We start from the raw sequence: 22,870 nt of genomic DNA, 5'->3' as shown, positions 1-22,870 counted from the left end.
AGAGACTAAGGAGCAGTTTAACATCACAACCAGATTTCGTCCAGTCCTCCTTGCTCGGCTCCATTCATTTCAGATGCAGTGAAACGTGGCATGTGAACCCATATTCAATAGAAGGACAAATGCTCCTTCCCAGGAGCAGCATCAATTGTTCCTCACTGCTGAGTGTCACCAATACAGAACTCCACACATTTTCCTTTGGCTTCCTTGCTTCTGCACACAGCAATGTATCTTGGTGCCCGTGCACAGCTTGCTGAGACACTCTCCATCATTTTCTTCATCAACTTGGCACAGGCTGGCAGGGAACTACCCTGTGCAGAAATTTGTTGCAATTTTTCCTTATGTCCTCCCATGAGAGTGGAATTTCCAGCCAAAATGTTGTAAGTCCCAATCACACAAGTTAATCCAGTCTTGCAAGAAGAGGAAGCCCAGGTCAGAAGTTTTTACTACGTAGGCAGTATTAAGTGTGGATGCAGTCTCAAGTGAACTCCACAACAAAAACATACCCATAATGAGTTTATTTTGCTCACGTAGCAGAGTTGCAAGGTACCATCTGTGTGCTTCCTTGGCAACCTTTACTCAACTTGAACAGGTTTTCAACGGGATGCAGTCCAAGAGCTTTCTTTTCAAAATGCCTGCAAGTATCTCAAGAAGTCCTAAATCCTGCCTTGATTTAGGTCTCATTCCTTCCTCAGCACTCCTTCCTGCTTGCAGCTCCTTAAAGGGAGAACTTGTACCTACGCAGCTGATAACACTTTATCAACCCTGCTAAAATAAAAGAGGCCTTATCGAGGAGCTTTGTTCGAACTCCAGGCAGCTGGTGCTGCTATAACAAACCGTCACTACCATGGCCTTGTCTGAACCAGGTCCTCTCCTGCACCAGGAGTTTACCTTGTTGTTGTTACCAACAGAATCAGCAGCAAGAGAACAGAGGCTGGGGCAGCTGCACAGCAAAAAGCTCTTCCTTAGCTCCAGTGATCTCACACCAACAGAACTGAGCAAAGTATCCCTTAAATACCAGGTTTATCACATTTATCAATTACCATGACTCACTGTGAGAGGACGAGTTTAAGAACAATTTTAGCTTGAAATCAATGAAACGAGCCTGAGTTATTCTTTAGCTGTTCATCTCTACCACCCTGCTTGACTGTGACACACTGGCAAGGCAGACACTCAAGGAGAAAGCACAGCCAAGCAGAACAGCTAAAGAAAGGGAAGAAGCAGTTGCAGTACACAGAGAGAAGTGCAAGACACCACCTTCTTTTTCCAGGAGAAGGAAGATGCTCTAACATTAATCTCAGTTTAATGAGAGCATGCAGAGATCTGCCTTACACAACTGCTGAGCCACTGCTACCCCCCAGGACTTGCAGTTTCATAAACAGGAGAGTGTTCACTGCACCTTGCATACAGTATTCAGAGAGGAAAACCAAAAGATCCTCTAAAAAGAATTTATTTCAGCAAACCCAGAGAGACAGACAGTGAAATGAACAACTGAACAGACTGTGGCAACACTACGTGTAGGTGGCTGCCCTCCCAAAACACAAACAATATTAACTAAAATATCAGACCTCGATTCTTCAAGAACTCTTTGAAAATAATTGAGAACTAATCACACAACTCAGGCAAGCTCATGCACTTCCAGCAGCCTTAGCTCAGTTACCAGGAACCGCCCACCTGCAATGAATTCGGGAATTGTGCAAACCTTGTGTGTCATTATGACTCCTATTGTGCTCTCCTTGTCATGGGGGCATGACAACACAAAGTTTCAAAATGCTACAGAACAAAGTCTTTGCACTGAACATTATTGCCCGTGATGCAAAACCCTTTGTAGGCTTTGCTAAAAAGCGTGAATCAAACAGAAAAGTGGCTTGTAACTTTGGAGCAGCACTTTACACACAGCGGGTCGATGTGGAAAACCACGAAAGCATTTGCTTCATAATGCAACACAAAGAGATCCAGCAATGAGAAACTTTTATACGAGAACTGGAGTTTCCATACAATTTCTGCACAGAAACCAAACCAGTCCCTCCTTTGGTATTTTAAAGAAAGACAATGGTACCAGCAGTATCACATACTTTTATTGCCATGTATTAACTGCAAGACATATGTTTAAAACCTCCCTTGCTCTTTGACACTTCTCAAGCCTCTGTGTCAGAAAGGACACACCTCTTCCATGAGCAATTCCCAGGAATAATTACATTACCATACCAGAAGGCCACTGGAAGATAAAGGGCTCTCAACTGGTTTAACACCTCCAGTACTTTTCTTTGGTCAGCTGTTACAGCAGATGCAATTTGCTCAAAACCAAATAGAAGATATTCCTCAGCACCATCCCATGAAGATGTTTGAGAACCCTTTTCCCTTTCCAATGCCATGAGCTACACAGAGACCCTTGACAAGCCACAGGCAGCAGTGAGCAGGATTAGGGACTCTCACTACTGGCACAGCTCATCCTCATCTCCTCCATGGGCCAGTCTATCCCCACAAGGAACGTGCCAGGATGCACGGAGGAGCTTTGGGACATACCAGCGCTTTGCATTCCACTTGCCAGAAGCACCAGCTTCCCGAATCAAAGCTCAGATCAGCAGGCAGCTGCGCTGGGTACACGGCTTCAGCTGGGACGAGGTAAAGCCAGATATTCCAGTTGACTGAAGTGCTCTCACATAACTACAAAGAGCAGCATTCCCCATCGAGACATGACAATGGACAACTTTTACTTCCACCGTCTCAGCAGAGCTGTCCCCCTGTGCTGTCACTGTCCCCACAAGGCTTTGTGCCACTGGCTGCAGAAACACAGACCTGGGAGTCTGAGTCAACTGCTCTACACCATCAACACTAAACACAAGCACGCAAAGCTTTCTCCAACGCCAAGGTTAAGCCTCAGCACCAGGAGTGGAGACACCAGCAACAGCCTGTTCCCGTGGCACAGTGAAGGGCAACCTGAGACAAAGGCTGAACAACTTGTGTCACCATTTCATTACACCTGTTTGCTGCCTGCTGGAAGTAACGAGCTCCTTCATCCAGCAAGTTTTCATAACTTTGGGAAGGGGAAAGAAAAACCACTAATATGACAAGATGCATTTAATACGGGCATAGAAAAAAAAAAAAAAAAAAAAAAAACAGAGAGAGAGAGAAAATGCTAACAAGATATCCCGAGGGAGTAAGAGTGACTGCAGTTCTTGTTCTTGCCTCCTCCAAGAGCCGCTGCTCGGAGCCAGCGGCGGCTCTGGCGACCTGCGGTGCCGGGCTGCGGGCAGGGGCATCTCCCCCAGGACGGGCCGGGAGCGGGTCCCGCAGCCCCGCGGAGGCTCCGAGCGCCGGGAGCGGCCCCGGCCCGGCCCGGACCCGCGGGAGGGAGGGAGGGAGGGCAGGAAGTCCCGGAGCGGCCCCGCCGCCTCCCCCGGGGGATCCCGGGATGCGGAGATGCCGCGCGCTCCGGCCGGGGCGGACACGGCGCGGCGGGCCCGGGAACGGACACCACGGCAAACAAAACCCCCAAAGTCCCCTCAGCCCCGCGGCTGCGAGCAGCATGGGGACACACCGCCAGAGCCCCAGGGGGTGCCGGGCTTCAAGTGTCTCCTCTTCAGTGCCGGGGGCCCGGGCAGCGGCGGAGTGACCCCCCTCAGGGCGGGGGCACCAGGGAGCACCTGCCGGCCCCGCAGCCCAGCCCAGCCCGGCACGGGCGAGCATGGCCGGGCCGCCCCGGAGAGCTCTGCCGCGGCCGCGCCGGCCGGACCCCCCGCCGGGACCCCTCCCCGGAGCCCCTCCCGCCTCCCCGCGAGGCCCCAGCCAGCGGCGCTCACCTGCGGGGGCTGGGGCCGGGCCGCCCCGGCCGCGCTCCGCTCCGCGCCCGCTCCCCCTCAGCTGCGCGGCGGCCTCGCTCCGCGGGCACCTCCGGGCGGGGCGCGGCGGGGCGGGGCCTGGGCCGGGACCGCCCCCGGGGCGGGGCTCCGCTGTGCAAACAGCATGTGTGGGCGGGGCGTGCTATGCAAATGAGGCCGAGCCGCGGCTCCGCCTCGCTTTCAGCCGGCGCGCTGCTGAATTATTCATGAGCGCGCCGGCTGCAGCCAATCAGGGAGCGGCACCGCGCGGCTCGGGGAGCGCGGGCACCCGGCACCGGGAGAGAGAAAAGGCCGGGAAAGGCCGGGAAAAGGCCGGGAAAAGCGGCCGCCACAGCCGCCTCCGGGGCCGGGCTCCAGGGACCTTCCTCCCGGCTCCAGCCCCGCGAGGGAACTCCCGACTTTCACAGCCTTGCCCGGGAAAATAGACTTTACAGAAAGTCGAAGCCGGGCAGCAGCCAGCCCGTGTCCTGCTGCAGGGAACAGCAGATGGACAAAGAAGCTGTATGTATGTACAGGGCAATGGCAGGGGAAGGTCTGCCCACTCTGCATCCATGCAAAAACTTGAAATTACCTCTGACGAGAGTCCAAAACCAGTATTTCTCCCACGTTTCCAAAAGTGTTGTTTTTAAATTAAATATTCAGTTCTCTCATCTTCTTGCAATGCTCAGCCGATTTGCATCACAGGCCAAAATGGAGCAGTGTATCAGTCTGGATCACGCTCCTGCTCTGGGGTGGGTAAAGGCACCATCAGATGTTCTGGTGCTGAGCAAGGCAGCCGGTTTCCCAATCCTCCCTGCAGTAGTTATTAAACTGTAATTGTCTTGTGCTGAATCAGGGAGTCTCTGCCCCAGCGAAACTCACTGGGTGGCTCTCGTGGAGTTCATCGATACAATTCCACCTTGGCACAGGGAGATGAGACTGATTGAGATCAACGGGAGCGAGTTTGACCTAATTCCAGGACAAACATGAGCCCTGTGGGTCAGGCTGGAGCTCTCCCGGCTGCGCCTGTTCTTAGAAACTCCCTTCCCGCTGCCTTTAATCTGTAACACAGTCTGGGACAATGCTGAGGGCAGCTCGGGCTGCCAACCCCGGCTTTAGAAAGAACTCTCGGAGCCAAAGGAGGAAGAGGAAGGGGAGGGAGCATGGGAGGAGCCGCCAGACCCTCACCTCGCCTCTGATAACTGGAGCGTGTGTGAAACAGGAGCAGCGCCGGCAGCACAGCCCCGGCACCCTGGGCTATGATACCTTTGACCACGCGGGAGGAGAATGAAGGAGGAAGAGGTGCCGTGTGCCGACAGGAACTGCACACGGATATAGGGACACCTCCAGGCTCTGAGTCACCCTGCCCTCCCCGGGAACAGGGCAGCACAGCCCAGCACACAGGCGTAGGAGCAGAGTTACCAGGGTTACACAGCCACAGGGCTGGATGACCTTGAGCAGGCATTCACCAGCTGCTGCTGCTGCTGCTGCTCGGGTCCCAGTAATCTCCACACTCTCCCTCTACATAACTTAACGTTTCTAGGGGAATTAAGAACCACACCAAGGAACTTGCAGGGTTGGAAAAGGATTTTTTTATTGCTTAGCCTTCTCCACATCTCCAAAAGGAATTAAAAAAAACCAAATAAAACACATCTAAACCAGTTGCTATTACAGTTCTGAAAACTTTGCTATCAAACACAGCCATGCTTAGCTCACTTCCACCCACTGAGCAGACCTCCTGGCACCTGGCACTTTTGGCATAGAGGCTAAAGCAAATTTGGTACCTAGATATCCTGGTGGAGAGCAGATTGGAAGGCTCATGAGGAATTTGTAGCTTTTTTCTTTACCCAGGGACCTCCCACGTGCAAGAAAAATAACAAGGATCCACAGCCAGAAAAGAGGATGTTGGGCTGAAAGAGAAGGGCTGCAGTTCATCCCTGGTGAGACTGTCTGATGCAGTGTGCTGATAGTGGTGGCCGAATTTTAGTATGGCTTAACAGTGTGTGGCCAAAATGCATCTCAGCACAACTGCTTTGGGAGGCCAAGCTGCCATCTGCAATGCTCTGGGGCTTTCTGTGACCTCTGGATGATGAAATTGTGTTCAAGGCACAGTTTCCTGCTCTCAAGTGACTGGAAACTTTCCTCCAGGTGACTGAGTTTATGGCTGTGCCTTTTTCAGACCAGAATCTGATCTGATGGTTGTTGGCACAGCCGAATGACAGAGGCTCAGGACACCAGCACTGATCAGCTTATTCTGGCCCTGACTGACCTCAGTGACACTCCAACCATTCCATTGGTGTAGCACAGTGGTTCTTCACATGTGTCAAAAGAATCACCAGCAAAGTGTTCTCCAATGGTCCACAGTCAGCAAAAGATGACTCAGGAAAGGCAGGCTGGTGGTCTGTGAGGTGAAAAAGCTGGAGAGCCAGTGGCTTCAAGAACAAGCAGTGTGTACTCCAGCCCAGAAATGCCCAGCTAAGCCAAACACACTTGTGTGCCGTAAATTACACATTATGCCTGAGCCATCTGTGTAGGTGAAGTCTGTAACAGTCAATAAAGTGGCCAACTTCCCAAGGTTCCAGTTATCACAGGCTCTGTTTTCTGTAATACTTCCTTTATCAGGAAAACAACTCCTGGGTAAAGCTCTTCCCTTTATCCCATCCCATTTCTGCAAGTGACAGCAACTTCAGTGATTGACATCAATGGGCAGCTTGAACTCCTTCAGTGAATAGAAGGTGATTTCTCCATGATCCACCAGAGCAAAGACCAGCGGGACGTCCCCACTCAGATACGTCACCTGCTTCAAAGCCCGCAGGGAAGGGATCTGCTCATCAAAGCTACAGAGAGAAAAAAACATCCTGTTTGTTCTGAGCAAGAGGAACACAGAGGCAAAGCTGGCCTGGCCAGCCATCACAACAGCTCCTTTGGCCTGAGGAGCTGGTAGTGATCTTCCCCACCCATTTCAGTCCGAGCAGGAGGCTGCCAGCCCTGAGAGGGAGTACCCAGCATGCCGGGCACTGGGAGCTGTTGAATCCTTTGCCAAAAACAAGGATAACTGCACACTGCTCCACACTGTGCTCATTAGATGCGGCTCACAGGGATGTTGGCAAGTGGCCAATCCACTGCAATCTTAATACCTTTGTGCTGGGAAGATCTTTAGGTTACTGGGATCAACATCTGACCTGCTTTTCCCTCCTTTTAATTCTGCAGAGTCTGTTTGTTCATCAGTGAAAATATTTATGCAACAAAGATCACCCTACTGGCTCATGACATACCTTGGTAAAACTGCATTACCACCTTCCTTGCTCTGTCTACTACAGCTGCAGAGAGCAGAGGGAAAGTTTTAGTAAAGCAAAATGAGAAAAGGCAGAAAATGAACTTTGTACCTAGCTATGGAGTTTAAGTATCAGGTTCTGGATCCAGCAAGAAAGGGGACACCTCCCCCTGTTCTTAGTGATCTTAACATTACACTTAACAAAGACCAAAATACTGAACTCATGGCTCAGAGCCTGTAGCAAACTCTGGGGAGGTTCATCTCTGCAGAAATCCACAGTGACCTGCACTGACTGAGGATTCAGCTCCTGCAGCACTGGGTTCTACCTGAATTTCACAAGCATTGCATAAAAGCTGTAGCTTCTCTCTCTTGACTCCCAGTAACCCAGTAATTCAATGAGCAGCAACCAGATGACCAAATAGTGTGGGTTGAGTGCAAGGGTGGGGGGAAGGGGGGAACTGTCAGCCACAACCTCCAACAAAGGAGGAGGAACTGAAAAAAAGAAAAATCCTGGTCAGGACCACCCTCAAGGGAGACACTCTGATGATCTGTAAAGCTCACAAGATGCTGGGCCATTTACAGATCATTAGAGCTGGACTTCGTTTCCACAACAACAATTGCAAAGTTTCAAAAACAGCACAAAGACTCGGGGGTACCTCCGAACACACATCCTGACATGGGGCTTCCCAGGGTTTGTCTTCTTAAACTTGGACACAGCATCTGCTTGATACACGTTGAAGTCTATCTTCATGGCCTCTGGGTCCTCCTGCAGCCTGCAGGGGAACACACCCACACAGGTATGGGATCGAAACACTGCAGGATACGGGTACAGCAGAGAAAAGAGGGAGCAAAAACTCCCTTTAGTTTGGTCTAGTTTGGGTCACTTGAAAGTTTACACTCCTCAAAGGACCGACCCTGGAACCGCTTTAATTACCTTCCAGACCTTTCCAGTAGTCAGACCAAAGCAAGATTCTTGCTCACATCTTCCCCACACCCTCACAAGAAGCACTTGTGACAGGAGCAAAGCACTGCAGGCACTGCACACAAGCACCACACAGACTCTGAGGCAGGAGCAGAACCCAAAGACCCAAAGTCAAGGTTTCGTAACCACTGAAGCAAGGGATGGCAGCCCATTCCAGGGATGAGGCACCATCTTTGGTAAAACCATCTTTGGTAAAACCAAATCAAACTTCCTGGGGTGCAGAGAGAGAAGGGCAGGATAAGAGAGGAACCCTGCTGTTTTAATTGGCCTGGAAAGCCCTGGCTCTGATGCTGCAGGACCTGGTACTTCATGGAAATGTCACCCCCTGACTATGCAAAAGGGTCATGGAGCAGAACACTGGATTCTCTTGGCACCCTGGATGTGAGGCAGCTCCCAAACTGCTGCTGGGAGCACCTCACAGACCTCACAAGCAGGGACAGTCACAAGACACTCCCCACTCCCCACCAGCTCCAAGCTGACTGGCTGGATACTAACCGGGAGGCTCCATCCAGGATGTGGGAGGGCTGCAGCACACTGATCTGCTGGAGGAGCGCAGCTGGAGGGAGAAGGACCGGGAAAGGATCAGACCAGCAATTTCCCTCCCAGGGCACTCCAAGCACTCCACACCACCCACCAGCCTTCCTCCCTGACAATGGTTGGCAACTCCACAGTCACCACTGGCTACTTCAAAGACCTCAACTTCCTCATCTCCTCCCAGCACATAGTCCAGACACTCTGCAGTTGCTTTGCATCTTGCTGGCCCTGGCTGCACATGCCTAACAGCCCAGCAGGAAGGACTGCAATACAGTAGGACATGGGGAATGGATTAGAAGCCCTCCCAAGGCTCTGTTTATTCTGGCACTTGAGTGAGCTATAGAAAGATTCTCCTGCTCAAAGTACTGTCCCCAAAACTGATGTTCAGCTTCTCTATGTCATTCCTTTTGCTGCTGCATACCAGACACTCTTTCTCAGAGCTGAGTGAGAGAAAATGGTCCCTGTCAAGTTCCCAGAGCCACTACCTGGCGAGGTCACTTCTTCTGGCCGCAGCAGCGGTGTGACAGCTTGGTCCCAGAGGTGTGAGGGTCGCTTCCAAACCCTCTGCTGTCTCCTCTGCTCCAAGAGGGCTTTGTACTCCTGCCAGTTGGAGCAGCGCCTCACCTCCAGGTCGGCATTGATGCTGCTCTTGTACCTGCTCTCCCTCTCCCGCTGCTTCCTCTCCTTCCGCGACAGCTTCTCCTGTTTCTGGTTGATCCGTGTGCACCAGGCAGCCACGTCCACCTCCCTGCCCAGCACGTGCTCTGGCAGGAGCCTGCTGTCAGGGGAGGGCAGGAGTGTGCACAGCTGGTCTGAGGCCACGTTAGGAAAGGTGATGCTGGTAAAATCCCAGCGGGGTGCACGGGTGCCAGTGCTGCTCTCCTTGTGGTCTCCAGCCTGCCCACTGGAGAGGCTCAGAGAGTTCTTTTGTCCTGTATCAAGAGGAACTGGCATTGACTCCCCCTCTGCACTGCCAGCATCTGATTCCTTTGGCTGCTCTGACAAGGGCTTTTCATCCATGGGAATGGAGTCTCCATTGTCACCACCATCTTTGCTGGAGGTCCCTTCAGCTTCTGGAAGGTCCTCATATACTTTATGTTTCTTCTCATGCAACCTAAAGACAAAGGAACAGTAAAAAATTCAGAGACAGCATGTGGTAGAACTTTCTTTCCTTTAAATCCTGCCTGCTCCCCCCTAACAGGAAGAATGCAGTCTGCCAAGCCTGAAGAAAGGACAGCAAAGATGGCAGGAACCCCCAGACAGGTCTGCAAACCCTTGACAACAACTTCCTTGTTTGTCAGACAAATGAGAAAATAAAAAAGCAGGTCAAAACTAAACAGTGAATGCCAAAGGCAGAATAGACTTCTGAGAAGTCCTGCACAAGGTTTGACTTCAATGTCCAAGAGAATCCCAGCCTTGATTTGTATAGACAATATTCCCAACCTGCCATGCCAGGTCCACACCCCAGACATTGACCCAAAGACCTCCATGCAAACATGATGGACTTCAGCCAAAGCAGCACAGGCCAGACAGAAACCTGCCTGCCAGCACCTCTTACTGGAGTGAGATTCAGACCCTGATTCCAGAGAAGATGGGGTAGTTCTTAGACCAGCAGTTTAATCTCCCAGTTCCTACAATTCCACAACTCCTCAGGAACTGATTTACTGTCAAGAGAGACTCTCCAGCCTCATCCTCCCTGTTTCTGAAAGGCTGACGCCACCTCCTGGGAACTGCCAGAATTATGAGCAAAATTACTCATTGTCAGTTTGTGGTGATGTCGTGGACACATGCAAACCCCAGGATGCAACTCTGCTCTCTGCTGCTGAGTCTTGGCAGGTAAGTTGGAGTGAGGAGGTGGATAAGTGCAAGATATGCACTGTGGTAGCTGTGCTCCTGCTGAAAAAGCAGGAGGAGGCACCTGACACATGTTCCTTTTGAACTGACCTCTCTACCCTTTTGTGGCATCTCAGCACCACAGCTGGGGGACCTGGGGGCAATTTGCCCCTCTCAACCCTGGCATGAAGCACACACGTGACAAAAGGGAACACTGCAGAGTGCTGCACTGCTTGGGGACAGGCAAGAATAACTGTGCCAAGGTCACCCCCAGGAGGGCCTGGAGACACTGCAGCAAAGCAGCTGTTCCTGAAAAGGATGGGAAAAGGCTTTGGGCCACGCCCTTACCGGGGGCTGGAACTCCTCCTCCTCTTGCGATGGTGTTTCCCAGAGCTCTTGCAGTGACTTTCCAAGTTCAGCTGCCTCTCGTAGGGAGACGGGACAGTGCTGGAAGGAGAGACCAACACAGGCTGAGAGCAGGGTGAGGTAGTGGGACTACTTTCTGCTCAGCCCCCAGAACACAGCAACCAAAGGCACAGAAAATGCCCCCAAGTGGGACCAAGATGGCCCTCAGTTCATGCCCCATTTCATGTTCCAAATCACCTCCTAAGGAGGAAGGAGCAAGGAAGGGTAGAGTGCCACTTTTAGCCTTTATCCTCCCAAGAAGCTGAATGCAGGCCCAAAGTCCTCTTCTCTGCCATTCCCCAGGCAGTGGGTACAGAGAGTCTCAGGGTCTTCAGAAAGGAGAAAGCAGCACAGAAGGAAAAGTTGGTTACCTGGGGTCGAATCTCAGTACAATATAACCCAGTTGCTTCAAGTGGCTGAACACCTTAGAGCAAAGGAAAGCAAGAAGTTTAAATGACAGCCCTAAACACAAACAATTTACTTTAGTTCCACTACGACTGTGAGTGAACACAGTGTGGCACTCACAGAGGAGAGAATACCAGGGGTAGGACCCAAAGCAAAGGTGGGGAAACAGGAACTGAACATCTGGGAGAAGGTGAGTGGGAACAACTGAGGATGACTTCCCTCTCCTTCCCTCCCAGATCATCCTACCCTGCTTCCAGCCATGGGAAGAGCTTGTGTGGCAGAGTCTGGGCTTTCTGCCTTCATCCTCCTGCAACAGCTGGAGGTCCCAACACACCTGGTAATGTGACAGGCTCATTGCCTCCTGGCACAACAGGGTCTCGTAGGCTTCCTGGATTGACAGGGGCACATCTCTGTAAAAGAGCTGGACAGAGCCCTGCAGGGCAGAAACTTGGTGTGAGTCACAGGAACAAATCTATGCAAGCTCACATCAGTCCTTTCACACTGGTCCCAGCACCCTCCCTGATATGATATCCATCTCTCCCCATAAACTACTTACAGTCCCTTTCTCAGTTCCCCCATACCCTGGTTTGATCAGCCACATAAGAAGTTCCCACCCACAGCTCTCAGCTCCTGCTCCAGCTCCTGCTTCTATTTGGAGGATACAGCTGGGAGCAAAATGGTCAGCTGATAAAATAATCACTGCTTTAAAAGAGAATTTAACTTCGATGATCTGAGTGATTCAGGACACAGCACAACAACAAAAGCACTTAATAGAGGAGAAAGGAATACAGGTAACTTTGTCCCTGATAAGTAACAGCTGTGTTAATCACCCAACACCAGCCTTGCCCCTGATGTGTCACAGCTATATCCAATGAAGATAAGTGTGATAAAAAGGAGTGGGTTAGTTAGTGAAGGGATCATTATGGAGGATCATGAACACGAGGATGGACCCTGGGGAGAGAGAATCACTGCTGTGAGGGCTGGGTCTGCAGTTAGAGCCTGTTGGAACCTGCAGTCACAGTCTAGCTGGGTAAAAGCCTGCAGTCACAGTCTGCACACTAATACCTGCAGTTAGAGTTTAGCAGGAACTATCCAGCAGTCAGAGGCTGCAAGGGAAACCCACAGCAGGAGCTGCTGCAGCCAGAGTCAGTGAATGGTTGAGCTATAAAGAAAACAGGACCCTTTTCATGCAGTGATAAACAAGAAGCCTGTCTCTTGGCTCATTTCTATCCTCTAACAAGAGGGCTGCTGCAACACTTGTGACCAGCATAACTGAGAACTGGAGGGCAGGAATGAATGGCAGCTTCAGGTGGCATCAACTGATGCCTCCTCAGAAGCATTTACAGACCCAGAGATTCCATAGGTAACTACTCCAGGAAATAGCAAATGACCTCCAGGAGGCTGTTTTAGGCTACACCTTTTCTCTCTCTCTCTTTTTTTTTTTTTTTTTAATGGTGTTTATTCATAAAGAAAAAAACCCTAGGAACCACATCTTTTCCATGACATAGGCTGAAGGCATCTCACTGGTCTTTTCTGCTTTTGGGGGGATTTTGTACTCAGCATCTGACTAAAACTTTTTATTGCCATCAATCTGTTTACAAATAGTTTACAAACTATTTGTCAGAATGTCAGGGGTAAAAAAGCCCCCCCCTTTGCTGCCAGAATTTAAGGGATGGCATCAGATGCTCACAATCTATTTTGCTGAGGGGTAAATGTTCCCTTTAGATCAATGCACCAATTCTACTGATAACAGGCTTTGGTGGAGAGACAAAAAAAACCTTTCTACAGCAAAGAAATCCAGCTGAGCCCTAAGCAGCATTTCTGCAAGCAGAGGAGCACTGAGCACAATGTGGTCTCACTACTCTGCCTGCCAAATCTAAATGTCTTTTTGCCATATATACTGGAAAGAAATCCCAAGCAGCAACCCCAAAAATCTCTGCTTAAGCTGAATGAACTGGCCACAGATCCAACACCCTCTGTCAGTGACAGAGAGGCTGAGAGTACAAAGTATGAACCCACAGCCTGGTGACAAACAGATCCATCAGTAACATGCCAAAAAAAGACAATTCCTTGAGAACCAGATGTTTATCAGTTGCTACAGCTCCTGCAGTGCCCTCATCCTACTTACACACTCCAGCAGGTACAGAGCTTCCTCGGGCAGCAGACACTGTTTGCCTCGTTCTGAGAACCCCATGGTGTGCCAGAACTTCCCCTGCAACAGGAGCACAAATCCCTGATGGGCTCTGGCTGTTCCCTGCTGACAGCCAGGCTCCCTCCCATTGCAAGAGGCAAATTAAGCAATCTGTGAAGCAGCAGGAGATGATGGTCCTGAGCACACTCTGTGGCACTCACCGCAGGGGACTTGAGCTCCACGATGCCCTGTTCTGGCTTCCACTCAGCTTTCACCAGATTCCCCCTGAAAAAGTTAAAGGTTAGTTTGTTACTGCTACTCTGGCCTGCAACCAGCTCCTGGTGTAGCAACACCACAAGCTCAGGAAGGTGTCAATAGGCAGGAAATTTGCAGGTGGCATTTTTACAAGGCATCAGAAAGACATCACCCTCTGGATCTAGCACCACTTTATCATCACCAACCAGGTAAAAGTGTCTCCAGTCAGCAGCACAGAGACATGTCCACAGGCTGCACCAGCTTGTTGGAGATGTGTGGCCTAAGCCAGGATATGGGGATATTGAGGAACTAACACAGGTTACCCAGAGAAGGCCCCACTCCTGTAAGTGTTCAAGGCCAGGCTGGATGGGGCTCTGAGCAACCTGGGCTAGTGGAAGATGTCCTTGCTTATGGCAGGGAGTCCAGTGGGGTGATCTTTAAGGCCCTTCCAACCCAAAGCATTCCATGATTTTTTATCACACAATTACTCAGCTGCTGTCAAGACATCCTCAAATTACTGTACCCCACCCACAGGGACTCACAGGGAAAAATTAATAGCTGCAGGCCAAGCAGAGAAGGTGTGTGTGGAGAAGTGGGTGTGAATGTCTCACAAGTGAAAAGTGCCAAAGTGTTGAAACTACCAAAACTGATAAACCAGGGATGCTGACACCTGGTTAAATCTGCACAAGGCCATACAGGAGCATCAACAAGACACTCTGTAACTTGGATTATACCTAAGAAGGCAGTGGCTGCTACCTGCAAAGGCTACAGGACTATACAACCTGTGAAAACCAAGAGCTGTGTGAGGGATTTTCTGAGGCCAGCAGGTCCCTGTGCTCCATCAGTGTGGCACTGCTGCTGCTCCAACCCGGGCACTGAGTGCAGGTGAACTGCTGTGCTGACCGACACCTCCTGCTACCAACAGCTCCACCCCAGCAGTGACCCCCGAGCCGAGCTCTGCCCCTGGCACCACCCCTATCCCCGGGGAAAGCCGTTCCCAGCGCCGCTCCCAGGGGTGGACTCACGGCCGCTCCGGGCGCTCCTCGGACAGCAGCCGCCACTGCTCCTCGGCCTGCCGGGCCGAGCCGTCGGAGAGGAAATCCTTCTGCCCCTGGGAGCTCCGCGGGGCCTGGGCACCCTCCGGCCGCTCCGCCGTGCTGCGGGCCGACAGCGGGGCGGTGAGGGACGGGAGGGCGGCCGACAGCCCCGGACCGCAGTGCTCGCCCGGCCTCCCGTACCGCGGGTCCCCCCCGATCCTCCTGTACTCGAACAGCCCCATCCGGATGCCCGTACCGGGGGTTCCGCGGATCGCCCCGACCCCTCATCGGTGGTTCCCGCCGGTGCCTCCCAGGTCCCCCACAGCGCAGGCTCTCCCGTATGGCGGGTGCCCACCGGTTCCCCACGGCACCCCCTCGGCCCCCTCACGGCGGGTTCCTCCGGTGCCTCCCCGCTCTCCCCACCTGAGGCGGCGGGACCCGCCGGGCTCCATCGGCACGTGCCGGACCAGCGTCCTTCCGCCGCCGGGCACGAGCGCCCCGAGAGCGGCGGGCACCGCCAGTGCGCCCCCTGGCGGCTCGGAGGACTGCGGGCGGCGGGCACCGAGCACCGGGTTGGGGAGAAGGGAGAATGAAGCAAATAATGGGTTGGAAAAAAGGGCAAGAAGATCACAGACCGATAAATGATACGGGTAAAACAGGCTAGGTTTAAGTTTAAAAGTAAAATAAAATAAAATAAAATAAAATAAAATAAAATAAAATAAAATAAAATAAAATAAAATAAAATAAAATAAAATAAAATAATTTTTTAAAGTTCATTTGTTTGCTAATAATATTAGTCCCAGGCTTGGATATCTGCTCTGTTTGAGACCTTCTATCACGTTTTCCCTCCTCTCTCCTCTCTGCATTTTGCCCTTTCAGAAAAACATTTCCCCCAAAGGAAAATACCTTCTTAAATAATTAATTCTTAATAATTGCGATATAAATAATTCTTAAATTCTCATAAATCTTTAAAATCTTATCAATTCAATAAATTCCTCAGTGCATTTCCCCAGCATCCCTGGCAGGCTCAGCTGTGCCCTGCCAGGTGGAAATTTCTGGAAACCAGGCAGAAGTGTCTGGAGGTGTCTGTGTCCTGCCCATGGGGCAGGAGGATTGTCCCTTCAGTGGTGTCACTATTTCTCCTGGCTCAGGCTTCAGTAGTGGCTGCTGCCATTGACTGCCTGGAGTGTGCAGTGATCCAGTAGAGCTGGAAAACATGAAATACATGAAATCCCCTTGAACCACAACCTCACACCTCTGCCAGCATGGCTGGGCTGGCTGCCAGGGAAGGCATGGACAGATCTGATGGGGAAAGGCACCAAAAGTTCAGGTTTCGCCTCAAACCCATCTCCTGTTGCTGTGGGGTGTCTCACAGGAGGCACTGAGCCTCAAGTAGGAAAAACACAGCTTTGCTCCCCACCAGAGTCCCTGGTTCCAACTGTGGTTTCCCAATAAAAGCCCTTTGACAAGATGCCAACACAGGGAGATGAATGTGAAAACCATTCCCTTCCATTTTCCACTGAAATGATTTAATTTTTGCTTCCTGCCTCATTATTTCCTCCTCCTGAATTGAGCCTTCACCTTGTGAGGGGGTCAAGTAATTTTGGCCAGCAGTGGCTCTCCTTGGCTTGCGGGGGGACAAGAACTCATGGATGGGATGAGGCTGTGCAGCGGCAGAGGTTTTTCACCCTGATTTCCCAAAAAATGCATGTAGTTTGGAGACTGCTTGGGCTGCCTGATTATCACATAATCCCAGGCCTCCACATCCTGTGGCTTTCAACTTTTGGGCTGTCACTCCTTTGTTTAGCTCAGTCTTCCCTTAAAATAGCTGTGTTTAAATTGCTCAGGGAAAAAGCTCTGATCCAGAATTTGCTTTTGTCACCCACTGTGATTACAAGACCCAGAAATGTCAAGACTAATCTGGGTTCATGTTTCTTTTGAATACTGGGATTTCAGCTGTCATGAGTGGGGGGACGTCCTGTTCCTCTCAGGGGCACCAGCAGTGCCTGGTTGGGATGGGAATTGTGCCTTCCCCAGCTGAATTCCCTTATCACCCTAATTCCCAGTGTCATCAGCTGGGTGTGGGTGGTCCTGGGGGCTGCACCTCCTATTCTGCACTTGCTAATGGAGGGTGAGGTGGGGCTGGATTTTTTTTGTTTTGTTTTGTTTTGTTTTGGTACTCTGGATTTGAATTTTTAACATGAGATTTATGTCCAGCTGCTTTGAAACTGTAACTGTGGTCCTTGTAGTGTTTTCTCTTTTTTAAAATGGTTTTCTTTCCTTAAATTTGGGGTCTTTTTACTATTCAAATTTACCATTTGGGGTCTTTTTACCATTCAGGGTGGAACTTGAGTGCATTTTGAGTGGAGCTTGACTGTCCTGGGTTCTCTTTGTGGACAGGGTTGTGAAAAGAAGCTAAAATAGTGGTCACTGAGCTGAGCAGTGATGAAACTGGCATTGTGAGTAAATGCTCTGCTTGGGGGGTCTTGGGAGCTTGAATAATGGTGGATGTGGGACTGTGAGCCTGGAGACTGCTGGGGAGGAAAAGTGTGGGTTTGTGGCACCAGGGAGCAGAGCAGGATCCAGCCCTTGCTGTCCAGGTGCAGGGGAAGCCATGGAGGAAGCTGATGGTGGAGGCTGAAGCTGCTCCTGATTTCCCTATGGGATACTGCCCCCATCCCAAGCAAGAAAGGGCTTGATTACACTGGAGAGACACCACACTGAGTAAACCAGAGCAGTGCCTGTGGGCTCTTGGAGCAGGTGAGTGTGGTGCTGTTACCTACTTTGCTGTGGTGGGATTTTTTATTTTTTTATTTCTGATTGGGGGAAAATGTTAGTAAAGTGTAAAAAGACTCTTAGGATTTAAAATGAACAGGGCAGCCTGTTCCTGGTTCTCCCTCCTGCTTCTGATCCCATTCCAGGTGGGAGCAGAGCTGTGATGTGTGAGGATGGGTTTGAGTCCTTCCAGTCGTTTTCTGTTGTGCTCAAGTTGTGTTTGTGCAGTCCTCGTGTTCCCAAGTTCCTTCTGGTTAACTCCTGGATGAACTTGGTGTAAAGAGACTCCGTGTTTTTTGAAAGAACAGGAGAAGGTTTGGCCTTGGGGTTGTTTTTCTAGTTTCATATAGCACAGCCAGGTGGGAATTGTATGCTCTGTGCTGGAGCAGAGCAGCTCTGCCAGGTACAGCTACCTGCTTTAATCCCTGTCTTAACAGCTCCTGCAGTTCCTGGCAGGGTGTTTGGAAATATTTTAGTAATTCTGCAAAAACCAGCTGTGCCTCAGACTTTACAAATGGTAACACTTGGAAAACAGTGTCTGAGATGTGTAACATGGCCCATCCTCTTGCCTTCATTGCAACACATGGATGTGCGATACCAGGAGGATTTGTTTGTAGATGTTTTGTGTGATTTGGGACAGAAAAGGATGTTACAAATGTTCAAGTCCAAGTTGGATGGGGCTTTGAGCAGCCTGCTCTAGTGGAAGGTGTCTCTGCTCAAGGCAGGGGTCTGGAAAGGGATGAACTTTAAGGTCCTTCCCAACCCAAACCATTCTGTGATTCTATGAAACTCACTAAAACTGGCAAGTGTTTCAATTCTTGTGTGTGTTGCGATCCCTGTGGTGTTATCACAGCTGCTCTGAGCTGTGCCCACATCGTGACTGCCCAACCCACCTGTAATCACAGGTTAGCTGTAGTTCAGCAATCAGTTGTCTGATTTTTATTATACCTAATCATATTCTAGTGGAACCGTCTCAATTCTGAGCTTTCAGAGTATCACTTAGACAACTTAAACTTCTTACAGTAAACCATGAGAGGGGTGGTTTGGCAGTCTGTTCCAGCAGGATTTGGCAGAACTTGATCATACACTGAAGTATTTGGGTTTGGATGCAAAGCAGGTAATGGTGTCAGGTGTTACAGCTTGTCTGGGAGGTGTGGGATCTGTTTTCCAGCCTCACCTGGGAGTCTTTTGGCAAATTCCTTATTGCTTTAGGATGCCTGTGATCATTCCCACAGCGTGTTACAGCTGGGAGTTTGGGCAGGGCAGTGGAAAGAGACTTTTGTCCAAACAGGAGATTACTGAGGAGGGTAATCTCTGTTGTCAGTCATCAGTGCTGGGCTTGGGAGATAGAAGGAGATTTTTAAGGAAAACCAAACAAACATGTCTTTGAGAACAGAACTTTGGGGATTAAGCGGTTAATACCTCTCCATAACCACTATGTGCTCTGGTTTGCTGACATCTACCACTGCCTCCTGATGGCTGAGAAATGGAAAGAGCTTAAATGTCACTTAGTCTTATAAATTTGTGGTAGAAATTGCCTTTGTGTGACTTTCCATCCTGCAGGACAATTCTTGGGGTGCTGCTTGGTAGCAGGAAAACAGGGTTAGTATCATTATGCAGGGCTGTGGTACACAATCTGCTACTAGAAACCCCAGCACTGATCTCAATCTGGGCTTTCAAATGCCACTGTGTGACTTTCTGGCCCTGCTCTCTGTTAGGCATCTCAGGATTTATTTGCAATCAATTACTGGAAACTGCACTTTGTTAATTACATGTGAAAACCAAGGAACCACAGACAGTGCCCAGCAAGACTGACTGAAATAGTCAAGAGGCTTTCTTACCTCAGTGATGTGCTGGGCTGAGCTGGAAGAAATGCTGAGTTATTTCTGTCTGGAGAGAATGGCTGAAGCTTTTCTCATTTCCCCATTTTGCCTTGGCATCCTGCTTGTGGTTCAGCTGGACAGACTGCCACTGGAGTGCCTGCCTGGGCTGAAGGAGCCTCACTGTGCAGAGTTTGAGGCTACAGATTATGCTCCTTGCTCGAGTTTCATAACTTCTGCAATGTGTTTGTGCTCACCAGGTAATTGGAAACGTCTCCCCTGGCTTTGGTCTGGAGAAAAACTCAAAATCCTGCTGCTTCTTGCTGGGTATTCCATGAAAGGAGATGCCTGACAGGGAAATGCCTTCAGGTTGGAGACAAGTGGCTGAGTCAGGACACCCAGGGTGCCTTTGGCTTGTGCTGGAGACTGAGAGGGAGGAAATATTGTTTAAGGCAAGGAATTGGGAGATTAAGGATCTGCTCTGCAGTGTCTCGTTAGCTTGTGAAGCTTCAGGCTATTCCTTACCTGCTCTGTGCACTCCAGGCTTTAAACCAAATGGAATGAACAATTCTTACCGTGCTGCCTGTGTGCCTGAGCCCATGAGCAGGATGAGCTGTGGAGCAGCAGGGGATGCTGTGCTCAGAAAGGGTGAAGAGCAGTTCAATGTCTGCACCAGCAGTGACCACAGGACCACTGAACTCTCTTCAGTGTCTGTGTTTTAAAGGTCCCTGTTTATTCTATTTGGAATGCTGGTGTGTGCCTCTCTGAGCTCAAGTTTAATTCAAGTGCTGCAGCAAGAGTTTAGAATAATGATGGTATTTTAACAGCTCTGACAAACAAATCAGCCTTGTGAACATGGAGTGCCATCTACAGCACCATGACAGGTTGAGACAGCTTCAGTTCCAGCACTACAGCAGGTTGATTTGCTCTGGGTACACAAGGCTAAGGAGGATGTTGCTCCCTTCCTTTTCTTACAGGAAGCAGACTGCCAGCAGAGTTACTGGATGGAGTGGGAAGGGATGAGTCTCCAGCTGGCAGCTGGTGTGAAGCAGGCACTGAGGGGTGGGAAGAGAGGCTGGTTGTGGTTTTGCTTTGTGCTATTTGAAAACTGGGCTGCTGCTTGAAAGCCCATGGCAACACTTGTGGGGTGGGCTGGAGGAGCTGGTGTGTGCCCTGGGCTGAGGAGGAAGGTGGGAGGAGGCTTCGTGTGATGATTATTGACTCCTTTGATGCTTCTGCTCTTTCTCCACCAGCTTTCACTCCATAGCAGCTCATCGATGCTGGGAGAAAGTTTGCCACTATATGACACTTGCAATCCCCTTAATATCCTCTTTGGTCTCCCTCCCTCCTGGGTGTGTGGCTTCAGGAGCCTGATGCCCAGAAGGTTTTTGATCCCAAATGTCCCACTGCCTGTGGGATCCTGTAGAGTGCCCTGTCTTTGGAGCCAAGACTCTGACCCCTGCACAAGGCTGGTCTTGACTTGACACTTCTTGCATTTGAAGCTGTACACAACTTTCAAAGCCTACAACCAAGGCCATTTTGTGGCTGTGACTCCCCTTTGTTTTAAAATTATAACCTGAGAATTTTCTCTCAAATCCGCACATGGTGTTTTGTGTGATTGGATCCCATCTGGAGTAAAAAGGCAGGTTTGTAGAAGTGGTGCATTTCTGCACAGAAAGAACTGTGTAAATTGAAAACCACTCAGTGCCTGAGGGCTGTTATCTTTCTGCCAGTCACGTATGGGCCTGGGTGCAGATTGTAAAGGCAGTTGTCTGCTTTTTGCTCTTCAACAAGGCTTTATGCTGAAGGACAGAGTAATTTTCACCTGACACAGCAAAGGTATTTTTTTGAGTCCTCTAAAACCACACTGGCAGCAGATGTGTTAGATGGAGCACTTGGGGGAGGTTTGGAGTCCAGTCTGTGTGTGCAGCAGCCCTGGCACATTTGGATGAATATTGTATGTGGCAGCTCCTGCCACACGTGCAGGGACTGTCCCATAAATCTTTCCCAATAACCAAACTGCTTTCCCCTTCTTCTCCCATAAATTTGTTGCTAAAAATTGAACTAATTTGAACAGCTGCATCCATGCTGGGCCCTACTGCCTGTGCTTGCCTCAGAGAAGTTGGTAGAGCTCCTGGCTGGTTTGGGGAGTAGTTTATGTCCTCACAGCTGCTGCTGTTGGTTATCCTGGGGACACTGAGCTTCACAAGACCAATTGGGTGAAGGGCTGTGCCTCTCACTGCAAACCTCTGCCCACCTGACCTGTGTTTCACACATGGCTCCAGGGCAGCTCTCATTGGTGTGCAGCTAAATTAATGTCTTTATTTAACTTATTTCAGTTGGGAGCACAGAGAACTGGTGTCAGGAATCTCTCAATGTCCATCTATGAGGTTTTAAAAGGTATGCTCAGGCTGGACTTGGGGAACAGGCTGGGATGCAATCTTTGTATTTAGTGCTCTGAACAACGACTTGTAAAAATGAAGGTGATGCCACCGAAGTGAACAACAGTGCTCCTTTCTCGTGAAAGCCTCATTTTCCTTTTTTCAGGCATTGCTGGGAGCTGTCAGCAGCTGTAGGGATGGGTAGATTTAATCAAGAAGCTGTTCCAGCAGAAATGGCTGCGCAGTGTCAACTCGAGCCAGGTATAATTTTATCCTAATGCAACTGGAGAGACTTTTTTTTATTTTTCCTTGGTACACTCCTGAAAGGAGATGGAATTTCTGCTGAAATCCCTGGCAGCAAGCTGCCCTGCATGCAGGGGACAACATGAGGATGGAATTTAGTTGGAATTGATCTGCAACGTGTGTGAGCAGTGATCCCACCAGCCCAGCAGGATTTGGGGTGGGAACAGGCAAGGTTAAGCCCTTTGGTTACACCTGCACATGCAGAGGTAACCCTGGATGCAGAAACCCTCCTGTTATCAGTGTAGGACGCTGTAACAGGATTCCTGTCCCGGCTGATAGAACTGGAGTGCAGCTCTGCTATCGAATGGGGGTGAAATGCAGGAGCCTCCGAGGGGGTGGAGGATGGGGAAAGTCTCCCTGCTTTTGCTGCTGGCTGGGAAAGGAGGGTTGGTTTCGGGCCAGGGAGGTGAGGTGCTCCCCACTTTGGGCCAGAAATGCTGAGGTGACTCCTACAGCTTTGGTATCAGGGGTTTTTAGGATACTGAAAGCTTGGAAGGCATGTGGAGGGAAACGCCTTGGAGGGAAGGAATGCAAGAACTCAATCTGCTTAGTCCTTATCAAATGAAGGACTGGGTGACTTAATTACACTTAAGTAGTTTTGCAGATAACAAGGAACACTTTAATCGTGGAAAAAAAAAGGCACAATAAGAGTTTGTCTGAAGGATAAAATCAGACCAATTGAAACTAGAAATACTGTTCAACCTGCTAATGACTCCCACCCCAAAGGGGGAGATTCTGTCTTCAGGTGGGATGGCATGAATTGGCTGGACTTGTTTTGCATATTGACTAAACCAAGCACCTCATTTGGCTGAAAAAAACAGTCTTGGAATGGTCAGATGGGAAGGGAGGTGTTTCCCACCATGGAATGAGGGCAGTGGGCTCTGTTTTCAGCACTCTGAGGCTGCAGGGTCCGAGTT

General features: G+C 50.2%; 2 protein-coding genes across 4 annotated transcripts in view; both read right to left on the bottom strand.

The window, feature by feature from the left end:
* Window positions 1-3,866, bottom strand: part of LLGL2 (LLGL scribble cell polarity complex component 2) — a 33,244-nt gene extending 29,378 nt beyond the window's left edge. For all 3 annotated transcript variants that reach the window (XM_083874823.1, XM_083874824.1, XM_083874825.1), the window contains exon 1: window positions 3,801-3,866. The gene's annotated coding sequence lies outside the window, so the exon portion shown is untranslated. The remainder of the gene's footprint in view (window positions 1-3,800) is intronic.
* A 1,557-nt stretch (window positions 3,867-5,423) lies between these two features.
* TSEN54 (tRNA splicing endonuclease subunit 54) lies at window positions 5,424-14,916 on the bottom strand (the record flags this gene model as incomplete). Its single annotated transcript, XM_083874707.1, has 10 exons — window positions 5,424-6,655; window positions 7,749-7,865; window positions 8,570-8,630; window positions 9,094-9,722; window positions 10,790-10,888; window positions 11,218-11,270; window positions 11,586-11,684; window positions 13,380-13,463; window positions 13,604-13,667; window positions 14,663-14,916. 10 exons carry the CDS (start codon window positions 14,914-14,916, stop codon window positions 6,505-6,507), a joined length of 1,611 nt encoding a protein of 536 aa, XP_083730833.1. The 3' UTR covers window positions 5,424-6,504.
* Between the last annotated feature and the right edge of the window lie 7,954 nt (window positions 14,917-22,870).

This window comes from Zosterops lateralis (assembly GCF_965231275.1).
Source record: "Zosterops lateralis genome assembly, chromosome: 18".
NCBI classification, from domain to species: domain Eukaryota; kingdom Metazoa; phylum Chordata; class Aves; order Passeriformes; family Zosteropidae; genus Zosterops; species Zosterops lateralis.
Note: the sequence above shows the minus strand (reverse complement) of the source record. Positions and strands in the feature narration are given on the sequence as shown.